Genomic DNA, 25,353 nt, shown 5'->3' with positions numbered 1-25,353 from the left:
CACAGGACTAGGGATGTGGAAAGAATACCCCCTACAAGTGATGCGCTGGACCAACATCTCAAAAGGAGTGTCTTCCAGGCGAGCATCTGGACTACAGCGCACGAGCCACTGGCACTAGTCCCAAGCCCAAGCAATCATGGATGGATGGAAAAAGATGGCCAACTGGTTCCCATCTGGACCACGTTGCCCCTTGCCAGGGATGTGTTTGATCTAGACGTAAAATGCGCGTGCACAAAACCTTGCTCGTCATGCAAGTGCAAAAAAGCTGACTTGAAGTGCTCACGTTTATGCAAGTGCACATGTCCCAACTAAATGACCATGATGGTTGTGAGAATGAGTAATGATTTTTTAGTTGCACTTACCTAATCAATCAAATATCACTAAGAACAATGAAAATAGAATGTTCGGTTTATATTCATGGTATTTTATAGAATTTACGTTCGTATGTGCTTAATTGTTAACATGCATAATTCTGCTAAATTCTGCTATAACGTTTGTTGTGTAATTTACCATTTCGGGACAAATAAATGCTCTGATGTAGTCAGAAATGGTTTTATTGGATTCCTTGACCATGAAAACCTAGGTATAGACACCAAATTCATGTTTCTAGGTTGATTAGTTTCCGAGATATTGTCAGTATTAGATTTTGATGGCGGCCATCTTGGAAAATGGCGGGAATGTATGAAGACTCCACGTGATCTTTGTCCACTCGGACCAAAATTCTTACTTAGACCCTAAGCTTCAAAATGGTACCAAAAATCAAACTTTTTCAAAAACTTGAAGTGACTGATGCCCCAGGCCCCCCCCTATTCTATCCTCAATGTGTTCATGAAGTATTCACCATACTCCTTTATGATCTCTTTCAACCTTTCTCTTTGTACTCTAACCTGCTTTCACCTGACCCTCAAATAAAAAGAAAAAGGAATCCTTCCTACCGTACTAACCAAGTGCTTATATACACCTCCACGTTCCTTCAAGCAACACTCCACTTGGCTGTCAATCGAGTTTCATTGCTTCTTCTTTTGTACACCACTCCTTTTCTATTCCATCTCCAGGCGCTGCATGACGTCATTGCCGGGCACCGAAGGGGGCCCGGCAATGACGCACGTTGAAAGGGAGTACTCAGTTTTCACTCCGGTTGTTTGTTTGTTTGTTTGTCTGGGAGATATCTCAGCCATCATTTGAACTAGGAAGCTGAAATTTGGGCACAATAGTGAGTAAATACTTTGTCAAAAATGTTATTTTTTGTTTTTTGATTAATCAATTTATTGATTAGTTACTTAATTATTATCGATTAATTAAGTACTTATACATTTCCTTTATCATCTGGGCATTATCTCAGGCACCTTTTGAGCTCGGAAGCTGCTATTTGGATATGACAATGACCAAGCGATTTGACTGCAAAGAGTATTTTTTATGTATTGATTAATCAATTAATCGATTAATTATTTAAGTTATCCGATTAATCACTGCTTTAATTAGTTTTTTAAAAAGTTACAGATTTGGATGAAACGGTGGTGGTTTAGGTATTGTATATGACAATTGATTCACAATTTCATTATTTTACCATTATTATTTATTTATTTTCATTATTAATTACTTATTTATTTTCTTTCTCATCTGGGCAATATCTCAGACACCTTTTGAGCTAGGAAGTTGATATTCGGACATGACAGTGATCAAGTGATGTTGCTGTAAAGGCTATTTTTGATTTATGGATTCATCAATTAATCGGTTAATTATTTAATTATTTTACGATTATTATTTATTTATTTTCATTATTAATCATTTATTTATTTTCTTTCTGATCTGGGCAATATCTTTGGCACTTTTTGAGCTAGGAAGCTGATATTTGGACAAGACAGTGACCAAGTGATGTGGCTATTAATGATATTTTTGATTTATTGATTAATCAATTAATCGATTAATAATTATTTATTGATTTAATCAATTAATTATTTCATTTTTCCGATTAACCCTTTGAGTACAGATGACGTCCAGTGCTGCAACCTGCGAAAAAGTTTTGTGTACGGATGACGTTACTACACGTCATCGACTATACCTATAAATAGATCGTCAGTACGTGGTTGCATTCCCGTACCAAAATGCCAAATTAAACCCGTACCCGGGGTATTTTTATCAAAAAAAAATCCCGTACTCAAAGGGTTAATGACTTATTTAATTATTTTTTAAAAAAGTTACAGCTTCGGATGAAGCACTGGTGGTTTAGGTATGCTATTAGCCAATTGATTAAGAAAATATTTTACGATCATTATTTATTGATTTTAATTATGCAATCAATCAATCAATTATTGTACACCTCTCCCTCCCAATACAGTCTCTATGAGCTGCATGGCGGTATTGCCGTGCTGGAGGATATTTATTTATTTGGCATGGGGTGGTGTACTTTGAATGTATCTGTACTTGTTTCATCCTTTTCTAAACCTCTGCCAACAACTTTGTCCTCCCAGCCTCCCTTTCCTCAATTTGGTGAATACCCAGACAGTCTTCACAGTGTTTGTTTTAAAATGTTTCAACTTCCTTTTCCTGTGTTGCATTCTCTTTTCTATTGCAATTCACTTTTCTTCCTTTTCAAAAGGCTGATTTCAAATCACTCTTTCAATCACCCCAATTCTAAAAATTCTAAATTTACAGCTCTTCCTTTCTCTAATCTCTTAACTCGCCTTTATATATCACCCCTCCTTTAATGTTCTCAAACGTATGTTTGACTTGACAGTCTCAAAAACCCCAGCTTGCAATTGATGTTTGTATTTCTTTAATCGTTCCTTTTGTACATTTTCAATGTCAAACCCTTCCCTGTCTGTCCCTCCTCTCCTTGTACTTGCCCGTATCCTACAAACCCTATCCCTTACCAGTGTCCCACTCCATGTCCACTCCCTCTACACTCTCCTTTCCCCATTCCATCACTACCTTCCTTTTACCCTTCCCCTTCAAATCTCCCCTCTTACTCCTTCTCGGAGTTGCCCTCACACATCCACAAAGCTGCCTCCGGCCCTCTCCCTTCCAACTCATTCCTCCTCCACCTCCTCCAATCTTATACTTCCCTCTGTCCCCCCTCACATTACTCCTCGCTGTGCCTCATCCCATCACCACCTAGCCTTTTGTCCTCCTTCTCCTCGCCCTTCCCTCTCTCCAAGCTCTTTGCTCTGCCCGACACTGTGAACAGCTCTTCCTACCTCCCCCTCTCATCCCTTATCTTACCCTCGCCCTCCCCTCTCTTGTATCAGACGTCCTCTTCCCTTGTCCTTAATGGTATGTGTTGTATCGAAAAACATGAAGGAAGCAGGAGAACATCATAACTCCAGGGAACTCCAAGAGCAACCGCTTTTTATTCCGAAACTCAAGCAGACCTCCAATCCTCCCCTCCCATTTGTGTGATGACGTCATGCCATCATCCTCACAGCACGTGATCCCATGTATCCAATGCAATGCACCGTAAGCACAATGAGGCTAGACACCACAGTATGGACCTCAAACATCCGGGGCCTTCGCTCAAACCTGATTGACCTCTCCATACAGGTTGCTTTTGAAAAACCAGACTTTACCCGCTTAACAGAAACTTTCCTCCTTCACGACATCTCTGCCTCCTTAGTATCTGTCCCTGGTTACTCCCTCCTGCAGTATAACAGACCTGAGCATTGTCTTGCACTCTCCCTGCACTGCGCTCACTCCACCACACCCCCAGGAGTACCTCTGGCTCCAGCTTCTCCTCTGCTCCCACCTTTTGTATGTGTGCTGTATCATCCGGCAAACAGTGATGACTCAATTTACACCTCACTCTCTGACACCATGGACCAACATATTTTGTCATGTTAAATGTGGAAAACAATGGAACAAAAAACAATTATGTCATCCTTGACACCAACACTTGGACACACGCATTGCATCAATCATACCACATTGGCTACATGAGTAGAGGGTGACAGAACTGGTGGCACTCATCGCTTTTTCACTCAAGATTTGTGCACAATTGACACATGCACACAATACCCTAGATAACTATTTTGTTACCTCCAGGTAATGCACTGTACATATATTTATGTAATTATTTTAAAAATTCAACTGTCCACATTCCTTCCCTCTTCCTACCAAACGTCATGTGGAATCTTCTGGCACATTCAAACAAAGTGGGACACTTTATACAGAGAACATTGTTACAGGTAACCTATCTGCTTACTCTTTCCAACCATTAGTGGAACCACCTGGGGAACATACATCAAGTACACGAAGATCAGAAGATGACCTGCTGAGCGGTTTCCCTCTGATACTCCAGCAGTTTTGGGCACTCCTTGTCAAGCGGTTTCACCATGCACGTCGCAGCCGAAAAGGATTCGTTGCTCAGGTGGGCCATTACAATGTTTTTGGATAACAAATGAGAATAAACGGCCTTATGAGGTTCGTAAAAGCATTATAAATATCTGTGTGTTGACGAATTTGTTGTTTTTCATTAAACTGACAAGTTGATGAAAGAGGCAACTTAACAATGAAGCTGTTTTTTCTTTGAAGCTTCCTTTATTGCTTTTATGAGTATGGTTCCCTCATTTTTGTTTTTACCTGCGACATGTCGCAAATCAACAAAAGCTCTGCATGGTTGTTGTTGTTGTTGTTGTGGTTCTTGTTTTCAAATGTGCACCCATTGGTTGGACAGCTGCCGGACCCCACCCACATTTTTTGCGTCACTCCACCCACCATGGCACCCAGACAAAATAATATGGCCGCCATCTTGGTGGACATAAGCCCTCAGACATCAGGCCTGTAGTCCTCTGCTGATTATACACTGCCAGGGTTTGTTGCATCAGATTTCTATTGGCTTTGTTGTGGTTGAGTGTTGCTCATGATGAAGGACCCCCCCCCCCCCCCCCAAATCGAATCAATGTCGAATAAAAATACGTTACATAACGTAATTTTTGAACAGCCCCATATTGGGGTTAAACAATCTGTGACCGTGTGATGAATCAGCTCGTTCTGATATAACCATGGTAGAGGCTGGCATCATGGATGAGAGTTGTCGAGTTAATCTTTTAACAGCGCATTAAATGTGTTTTCCAATCGTTCTGCACATCTTTTAAGAGTGCTTTATATGCGTGTTTCTCAATCGCATGCCACCAGATTTTGTCGCATGTTGTGACTACGGTGTGGTCATTCGTGTTAGTAAATGTTTTTGCATACAAAATCTAAGCTCATGTAAGAGAGAGGTGATAGAGGATAAAAAGGCAATACAATAGAGGTGGGGCAATTGGGCCACAGTTGGACAAAACAAGTAATGGTATGAACAAACAGAGAAAGGGGATAGGGGGGCAGGGAAACAGTAGCCTGAATGTAGTCTCGAGGGTTGGGTTAGATAGAGTTAATGGGGGCATAAAGGATTGTGGGTAGGAATTGAAGATGACATGATATGGTGTTGCACCACTTGCCCTGGAGTGAAGAGTGTGATTGAACAGTTCACATTTAGTTTTGTTTTGGACGAAGGTTTTAGTTTTGGTTTCTACACGTTTGGTTTTGGGGGAAGGCAGTTCCGTGAATGGGTGAAAAGAGAAACAAAAGAGTGGAGGTAGGCATCAAGCATAGATTTTTGGAGTTTAACCAGGAGGGGGTTATTAACCCACATGCATGAAGGGAAAAGCGGCTTCACTTTATCTTGTCTGTCGGTCTATCTGTATACAGATGTCAGTCTGTGATCGAGAAACTATTTACTTGTAATTTCAATTGAAGTTTAAATTTTGAACACTGTAGACCACAAATCGGAACATGAATCAAAACACGGACCTGCAGTTTAGCAGTACTTTGGCTCTCGTCGCGAACGCACATGCGTAGAGAGGAGTAAGGTAATACGGCACTTTCAAAATGACGTAATCTGCCCTAAAATGCTCGGGTGCGCGTGCGAAGATATCCCTTGAAGCTGAAGAGATCGGGGTGAAATAAAATGTATTATGTGTTTGGGATAACAATTATTACATGGAATAACTCACCAAGCTTCTGAAAGAATCCAGAAATACTTGGAAACAAACTTGAGAGAAAGGTCTGTGCTACTACATAACTAAAGACTTAGAGAATATGCTGAGCTCACCGAATGGGCACCTGCTCGTACTGCAAACTTTCTCAGCTCACTTATAAATATATATTTTTGTTTGGTTTCAGGGCCGCAAGAAAAATTATACTCAATTTTTGCATCTATTGGCAAAAGGTGAAGAAAGAGTGTGTGTGTGTGTGTGTGTGTGTGTGTGTGTGTGTGTGTGTGTGTGTGTGTGTGTGTGTGTGTGTGTGTGTGTGTGTGTGTGTGTGTATGTGTGTGCATGTATGTGCGTGTATTTGTTATATCGACTGCCGATGCTAGAATGTACGAACAGTAAATGGTACAAACCCGTCACCTCTCACTCAAGGATATTTCTCGTATTCATATATTTATACGAGTCGGATTTGCATTCAGGGACACAACAAAGTGGTTAACAAACCCGTTAAAACACCCCAAATCCGCCTCTTTTAACCCTGAGCTTCTTTCCTGAAATTCCTAGAAGTGAAATTCCTAGTAGTGTTCATTTGCTTTATACCGTGCACCTCTCCCTCTTCCCCAGCCCTCCTCCTTCCACAGATCTACCGACATCCTTGTTCTCGACTGTTATTGTGTTAGTGTGCTTCCCTCTCCCTCCCCTTCTTGTCTTCCACTCCCTTCATTGCATGTTTTATGTGTCTGTGCATGTTTTCATGTTCAATGTGTTAGCTCTTACACAAGCCTCGATTCTGTATACAACCCCCTCCTCCCCCCCCCCCCCCCCCAAAACCCATCAAGCACATTTTGAGAGCCATCGTATCATTTAAATGCTGAAAATTATGTTTTTCGTGCTAGCAATGCCAGAATCACACATTTAACACTCGCATCAGCCTAGACAAAGTTAATCATTGTAAACACATACCCAGCACATATACAAAAGGCCTCATTTAGCATTCATACATTATTTCGAAGGTCCTGTATTGTTTTAGTCTGTCTACCTGTCTTGGCAGTCAAACAAAATTTTAAATCATTCCAAATAGGGAACTTAGTTTTTAACGACATCATATAGGACACAAACAATAGGCACGAATGACGAATTTAACATGCTAAATATGGTGGTGTAAAAGACGCATCAAGGGTGGTAAACCTTTGAAAAAAAATTTTTTTTGTTTTTTTTTCTCCAGCCTTTAAAACCTTTATTTTATTTCCATTGAACACTATCGCTGTAGAACACAAATCACCTTGCTGTCACCCCCAAACACCCCCTGTTTAGTAGAACCTTGACAAAATTTTAGCCATTTTGCGTCATCTTGACAAATCGAATGTGCCACTCATGCTCTGTGTTAGGGAATGTCGAGATTCATACAAAATGGCGGCTCATAGGAAATATATATTGGCTCAGAAATGCAAAGCAAGAGTTTCAAAGACCCTTCTTATGCCCTTTTTCTCAAGACTGCGAGGGGTAAGGTGTTCTATGAACTCTCTTGTTAGAAGAACATGTGCTTCTTGGAGGAGCGGAGAAAAGTTACAAAACTTAGAGAGCAGAGGAAGCTGGACTTGAGGGACAGTAAAAAACAAAGGTCACCGACCCACCTGTCTGTGATGTGAGAACAACATGCCTTGTGCTTCAGTCCCACCGTGATGGGTGTGAATAAGATTGAACACTTTTGGGCAGTGCATTCAAAAATAAAGATTTAGCCTGGTGTTGGCTTAGCGGTTAGGGTGCTGCCTTGGGATCCTAATATCCTGGGTTCGAATCCTGGTCGATCACTGAATTAACGCCAGCGGCGGTTGACTCAGCCTGCTCATCCTTCCGAGGTCGGCAAATTGAGTACCAGTTCACTGGTAATTCCCTGTGTGTCGCAAGATGTGACTAACAGGGTTGGAGGCAGAAGGGCATCCAGCTATAAAATATTCCTTCAAAAAGGGGATCAGGGTGCCCAAAAAGGGCCAACCCCTGCTCCGTGGGGAATAATGGCCTCTAAAGATGGTTCTATTCAATAATAAAGATTTTTTTATCGATATCACCGATGCTTCCTCATCAGTATTGTAGCGTGAAGACTGCCGACTGCATGGAACATAATGCTCACATTCCCGGCAGTTACCGCTTCTACACTGGGAAATATCCAAAGATGGCCGAACGAAAGGCCATGCTGATTGGTTGCCACAGGCCTGTTAATCGGCATCGCTAAATTCAGCACCATTTATCAAACAGAGTTACAAGAATTTCAACCCTCTAGGTACTCCAAATAAACACTATCTCTCATCACAAAATAGTGGTAGACTTGAGGTGCATGCTTTTCCTCAGGAAATAAATACTGTAATTATTTTTTGAGAGTGAGAGTGAGAACAAAGATGGAGCACATTACCCGAGCTATTTATGTACAACATTCCATCCTTCATGGGAAACATTTTTTTACATTGACTTCTTAACTTAAACAAACACTTAATACCGGTACTTAGTAAGATGTTCTCGTACTAAAAACAAATATACATGGAGTCTAAGGCCTAAATTTGACTATTGCCCATTCCCTAACAAATGTAATAGTATTACAGGCATCATGATAACCACTTTAGACACTTAATTCCAGTGAAGATGTTTAATTTTGTTCCTGCTGTGGTTGCAGATCATACTTCCTGTGGTGTTTGTGTGTCTTGCTCTGGCTGTCAGTAAGATATCACCATCTCTCTCTAATGCACCGAGTCTGGAGTTGCAGCCCTGGATGTATGGTCAACAGCACACGTTTTACAGGTTTGTGATCAAACAATAAAAAAAAATCCATATAACAGTTAAGGATTACAAATGTTAATAGTGTACCTGCAATTGAATATGACAAATTTAGATTCAACAAATTCCTTGTTATCATTGTCATTCAGGAAGATAATGATGTTGATGATGTTGATGGTGGTAAAGTAACTTAGCAGATTAGGATCATAAGTAGAACAAGGTGGTAATGTAGATAGTGGAGATGGCAAGGCTCGATGCTAAAGTTTGCCTGGTTATTGTATCCCCACTCCATAACCCCCCCGCATCCACCCCCCCCCCTAATGGTTACCTGGATGTTTTATAAATATAAATATATAAATATATATGTATAATTGTATGTATGTATGTATGTATATATATATCTATATACAGTGGAACCTTGACTTACGAGTTTAATTCGTTCTGTGACCGAGCTCGTAACTCAATTTGCTCGTTTCTCAAATTAAATTTCCCCATTAAAATGCATTGAAATGCTATTAATCCGTTCCAGCCCGCCAAAAACCACACCAATTTTTTTTTAAATATGCAGTATATATAAAAATATCTCGCGCTTTATATTTCACCTGTATGCAGCATACAAGTTGGCAGGATGGCCTGGACTGGAGGTACGCACACTTGACTCTAAACTGTCCAGCCTGGGTTTGAATCCCGACCCAGCTATAACCTGTCATGTCGGTGTTTCACAGGCAGGGTGATTCATCAATGTGTGTACCGCTAAACTGGGCGCCCCGTTTGCGTCCCATTAGTTGTTGGATGTTAAGGATCTCACCGTGTCTTCCACAAAGAGAAGGCGAGCTATCGCCGGCACTCTGAACAAGTTGTGGCCTGGCATGCTCTTCTCCTCTGCCGTTATATACGTCCTCCTCGGCATCTTTTTCCAGAAGAGCCCTGTCTCATCACAGTTGAAGATTTGCTGGAGGATGTATCGTTCGGCTTCCATCAGTTCGGCAAAAGTTATAATACAATCTTCAGCTGCCTTCACATCCGAGCTTGCTGCCTCACCAAGTCGACAACACGCACACCTCGCTCATGTTTTTCGATGATTGCGTGTTTTATATCCAAGCACATCATCCTCTTCTTCTTCTCAGTACTGCCCTTGGCACTCAATTACTCAGGACCCATGGTTAAAACTAAGAAATTTTCCAAAATAACCAAAATGCGAAAACAAAACAGCAGCGATATACGGCAGATATGCTTGCACGGCAAGATAACCAGGTGACCGGAACCCACCTAGTGGCGGGTGGCGTAAGCTCCAAAATAACCAACATGCGAAAACAAAACAGCAGCGATATACGGCAGATATGCTTGCACGGCAAGATAACCACGTGACCGGAACCCACCTGATGGCGGGTGGCGTAAGCTCCAAAATAACCAAAATGCGAAAACAAAACAGCAGCGATATACGGCAGATATGCTTGCACGGCAAGATAACCACATGACCGGAACCCACCTGGTGGCGGGTGGCGTAAGCTCCAAAATAACCAACATGCGAAAACAAAACAGCAGCGATATACGGCAGATATGCTTGCACGGCAAGATAACCACGTGACCGGAACCCACCTGATGGCGGGTGGCGTAAGCTCCAAAATAACCAAAATGCGAAAACAAAACAGCAGCGATATACGGCAGATATGCTTGCACGGCAAGATAACCACGTGACCGGAACCCACCTAGTGGCGGGTGGCGTAAGCTCCAAAATAACCAACATGCGAAAACAAAACAGCAGCGATATACGGCAGATATGCTTGCACGGCAAGATAACCACGTGACCGGAACTCACCTGATGGCGGGTGGCGTAAGCTCCAAAATAACCAAAATGCGAAAACAAAACAGCAGCGATATACGGCAGATATGCTTGCATGGCAAGATAACCACGTGACCGGAACCCAGCTGGTGGCGGGTGGCGTAAGCTAGTAACTCGGATCTCGGCTCGCATCTCAAAGCAATAAACCGCCCGAGCGACGGCTCGTATCTCGGAAAACTCGTAAGTTGGTGCACTCGTAAGTCAAGGTTCCACTGTATATATATATATATATATATATATATATATATATGTATGTATGTATGTATGTATGTATATATATATATATATATATATATATATATATATATATATATATATATATATATATATATATATATTAGGGTGGTGCTCAAAATAAGTTTTTAAAAATATTTACTGGGACATGGCTTTATGTTGTTCCTTTTGTTCCAAAATGAAAAGACACCAAATATGAAAGCAATCTGATTTTATTTAGGGGTGCCACATCAGCCTTCAAACTAAAGGTGTCTACAAAACTTTTCTATATATGGATCGAAAGCAAAACCAGAAGTTTGTTTTATGAAAATCCACCCTCCACTCACTTTCTATGTATTCTAGCAAACACAAGTTACAATAGCTGCACAAATAGCACTATATTGCTACGAAAACTCAAATTCAATGATAACAATCCAAATGTTCAGTTCATAAAATGAAGAGACACCATATCACATAATATAAAAAAACCCAAATACTAGAACGGGCACTCGGTAGAGCGCATACCTTCGCCGCAGCTACTGTTCTGTACTTGGCATGGGAGTGTAGGGAACAGAACAACAAAAATACGATTTTGACCTTTTCGTGACCTTGACCTTGACCTTTGACCCGATTGCTCCCAAAATCTAATCAAATGTGTCCCGTATAATAACCAATCATCCCACCAAATTTCATGCGAATCGGTTGAATACTTTTTGAGTTATGCGAATAACATACACACACACACACAGACATACAAATAAATACACAGCGATCAAAACATAACCTTCCGCTTTTGCGAAGGTAATAATGAGAAATGTAACTCCTATTTCTGGGCCTGTTTCACCACTGTTGCCTTCTTGGCATCGGGGTACATCTTCCTGTGAGCAGCAACAACTTGGAGCAGAGCTTGCTTTTGCTCTTCATCCTTTGTAAGGAGCTTATTGTAGTCTTGTATCAATGCGACACCCCTTTCTGCCCTGTCGTTCACCACGACTAAGCCACTGGCGGCTTTCTTTGCTTCCTGAAAGCTGGTTTCTTGCTCCCATGAACCAGGATCCTTATCCATCCAATCAGTTGGGGTCCCTAGGATGCTGAAGAAATGCTTGGTGTGTTTTGTTATGAGGCCAGCGATTGACAGGGCGGTTCCTCGTTTGATAGCTGGTCTCTTTGGAGAGGGGTTTTCACCGTCATTTTTCAATGCTTCAATCATATTGATCTTCCTTTCTTTGTCAATTCTGGTGTCAAAGAATGCAAATGCCACTAGTACTGGGCTCATGTACCACGTGTGGCGGCCAAGTGCCTTCAAGGCTGCCTGAGCCATCTTCTGATTGATTTGTTCAAACTTTTCCAACTTCTTGAAGAGGTTAATGTCATTCAGGGGAGCCTCAATAGCTTGTGGAGCCCGAAACCAAGCCTGTACATACACAAGGCAGACAAAAATGTTGAAGGCTCGGAGTTCTCTCGCCTCTCGGAGTGTCAAGTGGAACTCTGACCGAAACATGAACACCTGTAGTGAATATAGTGCTTTTGCCATCCATCTGGCTCTGTGCATTGCTCCTGGAGCCATGATCCGGATTCCACGAGGTGGGATTCCTCCCATGTAGATGACAGTCAGTTCTAGGAGTTCACGATAATCATCTCGTGGCTGCTGATCTTTCAAACACACAAGAGCAAATTCCAGAGCTTCATCCATCATGTCATTGTTCTGTGCAAACTCAGCTGCCGTATCAGGATCTGTGAATCCATTTTTTGGTTGGTGATGGGCAATGGACGGCCACTTCGCCTGAAACCGCTTAAAAAGCTGGATGTCAGGGCCTGATGAAGGACCGAAAAGAGTGGTGAAAACATCTCCCAGAATGATTTCGTGCGCATGATGGCGGCAAGCCAAATGAATTAGTTCAGTCTGTAGCTTCTTTTCAATGAGGACAGCAGCCCCTCCACGAACACCTGAATTGCTGGCCGTTGTGTCAAAAGACAAAGCCTTCACCTTGCCCACAAGGTTCCAGCTCTTCAGTGTGTCCATTACAGCGGTTGGCATAGCTTCTCCTCCCCCGTCAGGTAACTTGGGAACATTCAACAGCTGCTCCATTCCATGGTACTGGTTGGACACAAGGATTAGAAGACGATCCATCTTCACATGCACAAAATCTCCAATGACATCGGGAAGAAGCTTTCCATCCCAATGGACCACTAAAGGACCCTGCACATTATGATGAAATGCTTCTTTTATTTCGTCCATGGTTTTGCATCGATGCATCATGCGATTCCGCCGCACTGTCCATCGGTTCAGTGCCAGCTCTGCAGGATCCCATCCTACTGCTCTACAAATGGATGCCAAGTTGTGGACAGCCATTCGGTCACTTGTTTTCGTACGATCCAAAGAAGCTGCAACTTCAGGAGTGACAATGTTGATAGGCCTTCTTTTCTTGGGACGAGATATCCCACCATCAGATGATGAAGAACCAGCCTGTGCCGTGGTCTCAGAGTCAGAGTCTGAGTCTGTGACTTCCATAGCAGTAGCACCCTTCATGACCATTTCCTGTCTCTTATTTTCCTTCTCTGCCTTAGTCTTCTCCTTTTCTTCCCTTTCTTTCTTTCGCTTCGTTTTTGCTTCCAACACAGTGTCTACAGATCCCATTGAAGCCTTCCTCTCTGAGAATTGATCGTGAAGAAACTTCCTGTCCTCGGGGTTGGTGATTATGGCCTCCGAATCTGCATGCCTAAGATCAAACGTCTTCTCCAAGGAGGCCTTGAAGGATGCTTCCTTTTTCTCTTGGGTCGCACCACCCCGCTTTGCACCTTTTTGGAGGCTCCTCCATTCTTCATATAGCCTCTCCAAATGATGGATGCAGTGCTGCTTCGTCGTTGTAGGTAGGTGAACTTTTCCCCAGAACTTCACAACCTCTTCAATGGTGAGGGTTGCACTCTCCCGGGCAGTGCGATTCTCCTTCTTCAAGTGATGGAAAAACAGGACAAGAGATTGATGCACAGTCGGGAGCTTGGCACCTTTGATGGCATCTCCAGAAGTGGACCCAATGAGATACACATTATCCTGAGCCCGAGTTTTCAATGAAACACTGGTACTAGCACATGCCATATCTGCAAAATAAGCAAGAATGTGGGTAAAATCCTGTTAATTCTTACTCCACAGGGTCACTCTCTACAAAAGAGCCACAGTCAATAAGTTAGGCCTACATATTACACACTAGGAAAGCGTACCCCTGACCCCGGGAACCTGTACAAAACATGCATGAAAATTGCCCAGATAGTGATCATAGGAAGTCTCAAAACTGTATGTATAATATATTGTATATAACTATATATATAATGTATAATGTGTATTTATGTATATTTATTATTTAATGTATATTTACTATATATTTATTTTTAATATTATATTTAATGTATATATATAATTATGTATTTATTTTGTGTATATACAGCCCAAAAAATGGGAATTCCTATTTTTGCATGGGGGAAAATTCATCACTGATGTGGCACCCCTAAATATTATTGGATTCCATTCAAATTTGGTGTGGTTTCCTTTGACACAAAAAGGAACAAAAATAGACCATGTCCCGGAGAAACTCTGCATTTTGATTTTTTGAAGCCCACCCTAATATATATATATGTATGTATATATATATATATATATATATATATATATATATATATATATATATATGCCGGGAATGGGACTTAAGACTTGGGACTCAGAGGACTCAGAGAAGGAGCAACGGATATATTTATTAGAACTCGTTTACACAAGCTTGCGGAAAACAGGATGTCGCAGGAAGCTCACACAAATGACCAACACGACAACAAGATGCTCTGAAAAGGTTTGATCAGGGCTTCAATATACATATGAAAGATAGAGGTGTGGTTTAACATCAGGACAGGAGATAAGGAGTATTGGGAACCTGGAGGAGTATAGCATAGCAGCTTGCAGCTGTGACCACAGAAGGGGAACAAACTCTGGATTTCAATAGGTAAAGAGATCAAGCCATTTACAAGGCATGAAATCACATAAAGTATATAATGCTTCAAAGGCATTTCAAACAACAAAGTAATGTAACAAAAGTCCTTTGGTGGGAAAGTATGTAGGGAGTGAACAGTCATACATGAGCCAACATACAGGAAATTGGCAGAGGCCAGAAAGATAGCAAAGTGCAACCAAGGCCAAAGTATGGGGAACAGGGGATTGTGCCAACACAGGGCAAAGGTTTGTAAAGCATTTTAACTTGCTTTAAGGGTATAGCCAGCTTTCAGAGAACATGGAAAGAATATAAGTATTAAAAGGATACAGTAAACAATCAAACCCAACATATAATTGGTTATACTTGGTCAAATGGTAAGACAACATCAAGGGGGAGGGGCTCATGCCCTACATACCGCCCTTTTGGATCTAAGATACAACGTTATCTACGAGCCAATCAAAGGCCTTTATTTCAAACAAAGCAGGAACAAAAGCAAACTAGAACTGCCACTTTAAAACTGCTGGCAGTGATGACCGGTTTACTCGCACCCACTTTTGATGCAACCCCACTGTTGATACAACCCCACTTTTCATACAACCCCACTTGTGATACAACCCCACTTTCATTGGACATGCTTTGACACAACCCCCTTGGATACAACCCCGACACACACACACACACACACACACACACACACACAAACACACACACACACACACACACACACACATCCCCCCTACCCCCTCCCACACACACACCCACACCCCTCCCCCCACATGCACTCCCTTCCAAACACACACACACACCCACACACACACACACACACACACACACATCCCTCCCCCCCCCACACACACACACACATCCCTCCCCCCACACATACACACACACATCCCCCCTACACACACACACACACACACACACACATGCACACACACATACACACATCCCCCCTAACCCCACCCACACCCCTACCCCCAAACACACACACACACACACACACACAACCAACCCCCCCCCCCACCTACACACAAACACACACACACATCCCTCCACCCCCCCCCCCCACACACACACACACATCCCCCCTACACACACACACGCTTATTTTTCAAGATAAGCAGGTTGCAAGGTCAGACATATATATGGTGGCGGCCATCTTGGATTTTGACGTGGCGACCCAATTTTCGATAGCGTTCTTCCTTGTGCCTAGATACACCCACACACCAAATTAGAAGTTGCTACTTCGCTTATTTTTCAAGATATGCAGGTTGCAAGGTTCAGACATACATGGTGGCGGCCATCTTGGATTTTGCCGTGGCGACCCAATTTTCAATAGCTGGCGCATGCGCAGATGGGTTGCACTGCGATGCCACTGAAAAGCGACTGAGAAAACCGCGCATGCGCAGATCGCGGACATGATTCATTTCGATTTATATCTTTATTTAATTTCCGAAAAGACGTCTGAATTCGAAAATCGCGTGATGACGTCACGACGTAAATGCATTTCTTCATATAACTTCAGATCGGCTGGATGGATTGTGACGAAATAAATGGCATCGTGTAGGGCATTTATTTGCGCAAATTTCAAGACCAATTACGACCATGACAGACATTTCCTTCTCGCACAGCACCTTACGTAATATGTGGATGGATGTTTGCATATGCGCAAATGGGCCATTGTATTTTCGTGTATTACGTACGCGCCTTGATGGGCTTACTTTCAGTGAAATACGATCGAGTTAAAAATAGTCAGAATTTGAGCAAATCTGTTTCATTCGTTTGTTAATATGTCTCAGCGATTGACAAAGCTGCAATTATAAAAAATTTTGCGGTTCAAATGACCGCGGGAGATCGCGTTATCGTGAGCACGTACTGGAAAGACAAAATGGTGTGTTTCTTCTTCTTTCAACAATAAAGACTTATAGCTTCGCGACCGTACATCCAATCATCTTGAAATTTTGCACACTTGTTACTCTTCATGACTTCTACTACAGTATGAAGTTTCACGTCGATCAATAAAGCGATTCAAGAGATATCCATTTTTTTTTTAAAAAATCGTTTAATTAACGATATCTGCCAAACCACGTGACCTATCGCAAATTCTAAAATGACATTTTAGTAGACTGACATGCTGAACAGACCTGTGAAGTTTCTCCTCGATTGGATCAAAAATGAGGGAGGAGCTAGGTTTTAAAGGTTCATGCTTAAAATGTCATAACTCTGAAACCATGTGTCGGATGATGTCGTGCTCGCTGACTTTTTTGTTCGTCATGAGTATGCGATGCCGCTTGCAAAGTTTGGCCTCGATCTGTTGAGCCGTTGCAGAGAAAAAGCGGTCTTCGTGTTTTCACGAAAAACAATATGGCTGCCGAACCACGTGACCTACGACGTCATATTTACCATTAAAATATTCTACAGACCGAGTCCCTCCTATGGTGAAAATTTTATCTCAATCGGCCCTATTATTGCAGAGAAAATGTTTTTTAAAGGAAATTAAAACTTAAAATGGCAATAGCACTCACTGTGAGACGTGGCCTGGCAGGACAAAATGGTGTGTTTCTTCTTCTTTCAACAATAAAGACTTATAGCTTCGCGACCGTACATCCAATCATCTTGAAATTTTGCACACTTGTTACTCTTCATGACTTCTACTAGAGTATGAAGTTTCACGTCGATCAATAAAGCGATTCAAGAGATATCCATTAAAAAAAAAAATCGTTTAATTAACGATATCTGCCAAACCACGTGACCTATCGCAAATTCTAAAATGACATTTTAGTATACTGACATGCTGAACAGAGCTGTGAATTTTCTCCTCGATTGGATCAAAAATGAGGGAGGAGCTAGGTTTTAAAGGTTCATGCTTAAAAACGTCATAACTCTGAAACCATGTGTCGGATGATGTCGTGCTCGCCGACTTTTTTGTTCGTCATGGGTATGCGATTCTGCTTGCAAAGATTGGCCTCGATCTGTTCAGCCGTTGCAGAGAAAAATGGATTTTCGTGTTTTCACGAAAAACAAGATGGCGGCCGAACCACGTGACCTGCGACGTCATAATTACCATTAAAATATTCTACAGACCGAGTGCCTCCTATGCTGAAAATTTTATCTCAATCGGCCCTATTATTGCAGAGAAAATGTTTTTTAAAGGAAATTAAAACTGAAAATGGCAAAAGCACTGGGAGATGTGGCCTGGCAGGACAAAATGGTGTGTTTGTTCCTCTTTCAACAATAAAGACTTTAGCTTCGCGACCGTACATCCAATCATCTTGGAATTTTGCACACTTGTTCCACCCGATGAGAGCTACATTGTATTAAAAATTCAAGTCGATCCATGCAGTGGTTCAAGAGTTACAAGCTTTTTAAAATTTAACTTCCATTATTTATTGCGGCCAAACCATGTGACTTAAAAAAACGTCTCAAGTAACGATTAAACATCCCCCCATGAGGAACATTTGTGTAAAGTTTCCACTCGATACCTCCACAAATTATGGAGGTGATTCCATTTCTAGTTTGAGATTTGAAAACGTCATAACTCTGAAACCACGTGTCGGATGACGTCGTGCTCGCTGACTTTTTTGTTTGTCATGGGTATCCGAATACGCATGCCAAGTTTGGGCTCGATCCGTTCAGCCGTTGCGGAGAAAAAGGGTTTTTTGTGTTTTTTTCACGGAAAACAAGATGGCGGCCGAACCATGTGACGTATGACTTCGAAAATTTTCGCATTCTGAGTTTTTTTTAACTAAGCATCTGGGGGAAAAATCTCTTTTTCGGGGGAGAAAAACTGTGTTTGACGAATTCTAACCTCTTAACGTTAGCATTTTGATATACTCAATACACATGTTTTTTGTTCCCATTGCAGAGTTCTTTAGAATGAGCCATTCCTCAAATTTTTCCATTGAGCCGTTTCGGAGATACAGAGGGGCAAAGTTGAAGGTGTTTTACAAGATGGCGCCCATACCACGTGACCTATGACGTCATCATTAGCATTGAAAAATTCTACGAGCCTAGCCGATCATTTGATGAAAATTTCCTGTCAATCCGTCCAGCGGTTGCTGAGAAACTTAATTATGAAGTTTTCGGAGGTGCAAAATAGCGTGGAAGAATAATAAGTCAAACTCTAGCAGTAATAATAGGTTACTCTCCATTTCATGGAGAGTAAACCTAATTAGAAAAAGTCATTCGACATATCACGCGAAGGCAGCCCGGTGAGCATGTAGTGCCCAAAGCACTCCACATCGCACCCAGCAGGATGATTCGCGTCTGTATGTGAGTATGCAATGTAAGTCCGTAAAGACAGGGTGATCAAATAGCATGTAAAATCCTCCAAGAGTAGTGAAATAGGCAGTGTAAAGGTTCACTAAGCATACCACGCGAATGCAGCCCAGTGAGCATGTCCCGCACCCAAAGTACCACACATCGCACTCAGCAGGATGATCCGCGGGTATGTGGGTGTATGTGGGTGTACGATGTGAGTCAGGTGTATGTGGGTGTATGATGTGAGACCGTAGAGGCATGAAGATCGAATAGCGTGTCAAATCCACAACGAAGACCTCTGGTTCGGCCGGGGTCCACACCCAGGAGGATCTCCCGACCCACCCTTGGTCCACAGAGGTGCGGCAGGGACTCCCCCCCCCCCCCCCCCCCCCGACTGGAGCTCGCCCAAGCTTTCCAGGTACAATCCTTGTAGATCTTCAGCGCTCAATCGATATTCATGTTCATGAGGCCTCTTATATGCTGGTGATCTGGGGAAGACACAACGACATCAGTATCAGGTGGCTTAAACCTATGGCCAAAAAATAAAGCATAATGGTCCAAAGGAGGGAGAGAAACTTCCTTTGGGTCAAAGTCGAAGTCGTCCGAGGCGATGCTGCTTCCACCGTCATTATCCATGGACGAATCTTCAAGACAATCAGATTCGGAACTCAGAGCATCTCCCATGTTGAGTTCCTCACCATCCAGGCCCGGGTTTGCAGTTGGGTCCGGGGTTGGGTCGAAATCCAGAGTTGGGTCAGTGACGTTTGAACCACTGTGAGCTTGTGAGACATAAAGGTGAGCTCGTGAAACATAAAGAGGCAAAGCCTGCATTGAGACATAAACATCAGTCGGGGACCCTTGCAAGTGGCCCACATCATCATCGGAATCATCATCAGTAACATTATTCTCAGGTGGCTTAGGCCTGCGGCGTAGGCGGCCAGCCACAGTCATAGCCTTACACATCGAGAAAAAACGAGAGGTCTCCCTTAGGTACTCGTTGGCGTCTGCATGCGACATGTTGGGGTCCAGAGTAATCGGCGTCCTGGCAGCCTGAAATGCTCTGAGGTCCGCAACTGTGTAATCAAAATCATTATCGGTAACATCAACAACGGAAGAACAATCTTCAGAAGCGGAGATCTCATTGTCGCGGCCCAGTGACTCGTTCGGGTCGTCGTTCCAGGATCCGCGATCTACAGTCACGTCGACAGCCGGAGTGTCATCTGGATCCATGGTCAGCTTGTCGGTCATCACCATGGTCTTTTCTGGTGTCATCTTCAGTGTCCATCCTGTGGTAAACTTTCTCACACACGCAAGGACTAAAGCCTTGATTAGTACACAACAAACCACGATTCCAAGGACTATTGCCAAGGCGGTCAATATCCACTTTACTATCGTACCTGTCCATCCTTTAAACCAGTCAGTAAGCCACTGGTGGGAGGCTTCCCGATCCATTCGATCCTTTGTCAATATATGTGCACTTTCTCTTAACCTTATAATAGCAGCACTGACCCCCTGTGAAGGATCAGGAATAAAAGTACAACATTTACCCTTAATTATCCCACATACCCCTCCTCATTCTGCCAGTAACATATCTAAAGCAACCCTATTTTGCATAACCATTGTACGCAGGTGGACAACCGTGCCCAACATTTCGTCATGTGCTGTAGCGGTGTCGTTGGCCACCCTTTCTAAGATTAACGCAATTTTGTCAATGCGGTAACTGTTCATGACCGTCCCAGCCCATGGGAAGAAGAAACTAACGGCTTTCTCCCAATCAGCGCCGTGTAAGGTGGTGGTGTCGTCGTCGTGCCAATAGGTGCTTCTTTGTGTCCTTATGAGTGCAGTGGTATTATGCAAGTGTTGTCGCAGTTCCATCTCTGGAAAAACTGATCCTAAATAGCAAATTCCTCCCCAATTATCAGGTAAATACGGGTAAGCTTTATTCCCGCATACAAACATGGTCCCGTGTGGAGCCACTAAATGGGTGGTCATGCAAGTGAGAAGGCCTGGGATAGTGTTTGTCCCGTTTTCCCCTCTCCATGCCAACTGGAGGTGTGTGAGGTTATGTAATGACGAGCTTGTAACATTCACTAGCAGCCTGTGTTTCCCTGTCCTAGGGTCCGCAGGGAGGGTATTTTTACACACGGATTGGCCTATCAGTACTTGGCCCTTTCCTTCTAAGCAGAGTACCCCCCTGGTCCGTGTTACCATCGGCATGTTGTGTCCTATCCTTTGGTTGGCGGCTTTTCCTGCCGCCTCGTCCGCCCTTGCATTGCCCCGAACAACGTCAGTGTCCGCCCTTTGATGGCCGCGACATTTGATCACCGCAATAGCGCGGGGAAGCAAAATGCTTTGGAGTAGCCCTTCCACTCCTACCACGCGCACCACAGCCCATATCCACCACAATTTACCTGTACCCCTCTACCTATTTTAAACTACTATCCATGGGTATTCGTGAAGGGGGTCCATCTTTCCCAACCACTCCCTTCGCACCAGCCACTCCACGTTGTCCATAAACCTCTGAGACACACACACAACCTGTCCATTTCACAGTGAGGTGGGGTGCAGATCAATTCTGAAATAACAAAGAGGGGTTTGTCTGAAATTCGTCTCATGAAAACCCATCCAAGAGTCCAGTGTGACAGACAGACAGACACATAGACACACAGAAAACCCCAGGTACACATTCAAACCAGCTTGTCCCCAGATCCACAAATGTTCACTTTCTCCCATTACAATCCCCTTATTTCATTCCCTGTGCAAATTAAACCGACAGTTCAACCCAAGGTCGCAGCACGAGTCGGGCCTGGTGTGGGAGTGAACCAGATAAGACTTTGGCTGAAATGTACTATTTTTCTGCTGGCCCGACCAAGCCTGTTTATTAGATTAAAGGAAACGCATTTTAAATGCAGTGAATTTTCTTCTAAAAATGGCAAAATGAAATTGGACATAGCTTTTTGAAGCACTTTTGACAATTTCCACTTTGGACTTTTGGTCCAACCACCACTTTTGGTTTTGGTCAAACTTTTGACTTTGTCCAATTTCCAGCTAACGTTAACCTTTAATTTAAACCAAATTGCAACTGAAGTTGCTTTCCTGAACCCAGGCAGTTACATACATCCCTACTCACGCCACACAAGATGACAGGTGATCCACTTTCAACAGATACCACACTACACAGAAACCCTTGGCAATGCAACAACCAAACTCCCAAAACAACAACAACAAAACATCCAATCCACCTCAATGGCTCACCTAGCAGCTCATTGTGTTATGCAGTGGGAAGTGGGGAGTGGCTGTGGGGCTGAGTGGTGGCATGATGCCTGTGGTGGGGCACGTTGGTGGATTGTAGTGATGGGGGACATGTGCATATGTAAGCTGCCATTTGTTACCTCCACCACCAAAGGTGGAGGTTATGTTTTCACCCCTGTATGTCTGTCTGTTTGTCTGTCTGTCTGTCTGTCCGTCCGTTTGTGAACAAGATATCTCAAAAAGTTGTGGACAGATTCTGACGAAATTTGGCAGAGATGTGACAAGGACGAAATTATTAGATTTTGGTGAAGATTCGGATTCGGATCCGGCTACTAGAATTTTAAGTGATTCTTCACCATTGGTGGCTTGGCAATGTTCACTTTCTGAACCCTTAACCATAACTTAATTCTTAATTATTTAATTATTAATTAATTATTTTTAATTATTAATTAATAACTTAATTCTGAACCCTTAACTTAATTCACATACATGAATGTGATTCACACATAATTCACATAATTCACATAATTCATACATATACACATAATATAATACATTATATATAATAATAATATAATATAATATAATATAATATAATAATATAATATATAATATAATAATATAATAATAATATATATATAATATTATAATATAATAATATAATATAATATAATAATAATATAATAATATAATATAATATAATATAATATAATAATATAATAATATAATACATAATATAATATAATATAATATAATATAATAATATAATAATAATATATATATAATATTATAATATAATAATATAATATAATATAATAATAATATAATAATATAATATAATATAATATAATAATATAATACATAATATAATACATAATATAATACAATGTGTAATACATAATACACATTCATATAATACATACATATACACATAATTCACATACATGAATGTGATTCACACATAATTCACATAATTCACATAATTCATACATATACACATAATATAATACATTATATATAATAATAATATAATATAATATAATATAATATAATAATATAATATATAATATAATAATATAATAATAATATATATATAATATTATAATATAATAATATAATATAATATAATAATAATATAATAATATAATATAATATAATATAATAATATAATAATATAATACATAATATAATATAATATAATATAATATAATATAATATAATAATATAATAATAATATATATATAATATTATAATATAATAATATAATATAATATAATAATAATATAATAATATAATATAATATAATATAATAATATAATAATATAATACATAATATAATACATAATATAATACAATGTGTAATACATAATACACATTCATATAATACATACATATACACATAATTCACATAATTCATACATCATTAATTATTAATTAATTATTCTTAATTATTAATTAATAACTTAATTCTGAACCCTTAACTTAATTCACATACATGAATAGGTACATGACATAGTCATGTATCTATGTGCATCTATCTCTTCTTGCATCTACACTGTTCACAGCAAGTCCAATTCATCCATCAAGCCACAACATATACCCAGAGTATATGTAACAACCACTCAAACTTAATCCAGCTGCACATACCGTTTTCCCAAAAACTCACAGGGCAGTCCAAATCCAGACCAGTCATGCATTTACATGTAAATAGTAGGTATAGTATCTAAAATTAAACAAATGGTCGACTTGCGGCTCACAGATGAAAAGCTTGTATCTTTAAGATTGATCTAAGCTTCCAACATTTCAAATCATCACTTGAAACATCAGCTTATATCAAAAATACTTGCTCATTCCTGGAATCGCACGTTCAACCCTTTGTGTCATGACACAATATCTATTTAAATAACTATTTTCCATTTATACATTCATAGAAATGTTAGCGTCGGTCACAATCCACATGGATTGTAGCTGTCAGCGAGCGAGCCATCCATTCCATACAAGTTATTTCACACAACCATTCTCCATACACCTGGGTTTGCACACCTGTGCCCACACACTGACTCCAGGCTTCTTCATTCAATACAATGCACTCACCCACACTCACAATACTCTGCTCAATAGACAATACTCTTCTACACACACACACAGCATCATTTGATCTAACTACTCCCTTCTGAAACTTGCGCTTTGCAGTCGCCCCTTATATTATTGCGCTCCCCCATCACTACAATCCACCAACGTGCCCCACCACAGGCATCATGCCACCACTCAGCCCCACAGCCACCCATGGCCACTGGAAGCGAAACTGACACTCCGACATTGATACTCGCTCCATCTACAACACATATTTACACAACAACATCAACCTCAACTTCAACTCGGAGCACACTGACGTCATCTCCCATTTTCCCCGTCCCATATGCACTAGACTATAGGAATTAAAATTAAAATTGAACATAAATCCACAACAACTTAAATCAACGTAAAACCCAGCGGTTTTATCAACAGCCCAGCCACCATCCTTGTTCGCTCTCCTTCTGTGGAACTGTAACCTTCAACCACACGAGCCCTTTATCACTTTGCACTTCCAACAACCTTCTTCACACTTCCTCCCGAACCCCTTTTGGCATTGGCCAGCATCCCAATGCTCTTAAACAACAGATTCAACAACATCCAATAAGTGAATTCATTTCCCCAGAACTCATTCCCCTGCTCAGGAGCCACTTTGTTGTCTTTTCTCTGCCAGTAATACAAACCGAAGCACACCTTTGTCTGCACATGTACTTTAACCATGATTATATGAGACCCAACACCAGGACTGCTCCCTGGAGCTGTCATAACTCGCCTTCACACCCCATCCAACCACATATCTCACTCAACCTTGCCAAAATCCAATCTATTTACCTTTGTTGCACACAACATCTGTCCCCCATATATCCTCAACTTAATGGCCTCACAACCCACAGCACTCTACGCAACTAAAACCATTTGATGAACCACACAAGGTGCCAGTCACACCTCAACCATGCCGACAGCGACACAGCCTGTCATCCTCCCCAAGTCAAATCCC

The 25,353-nt window shown here is 41.5% G+C and overlaps 1 protein-coding gene across 1 annotated transcript in view; it reads left to right on the top strand.

The window, feature by feature from the left end:
* LOC137416307 (phospholipid-transporting ATPase ABCA1-like) overlaps nt 1-25,353 on the top strand; it is a 203,631-nt gene that overhangs the window by 79,868 nt on the left and 98,410 nt on the right. The window contains exons 23-24 of the mRNA XM_078771422.1: nt 4,215-4,363; nt 8,638-8,762. Coding sequence (XP_078627548.1) covers nt 4,215-4,363; nt 8,638-8,762 — 274 coding nt within the window. The remainder of the gene's footprint in view (nt 1-4,214; nt 4,364-8,637; nt 8,763-25,353) is intronic.

Source organism: Myxine glutinosa, chromosome 1 (genome assembly GCF_964187855.1).
Source record: "Myxine glutinosa chromosome 1, kmMyxGlut1.1, whole genome shotgun sequence".
NCBI classification, from domain to species: Eukaryota; Metazoa; Chordata; class Myxini; order Myxiniformes; family Myxinidae; genus Myxine; species Myxine glutinosa.
This window is presented reverse-complemented; position numbering and strand designations above follow the sequence as displayed.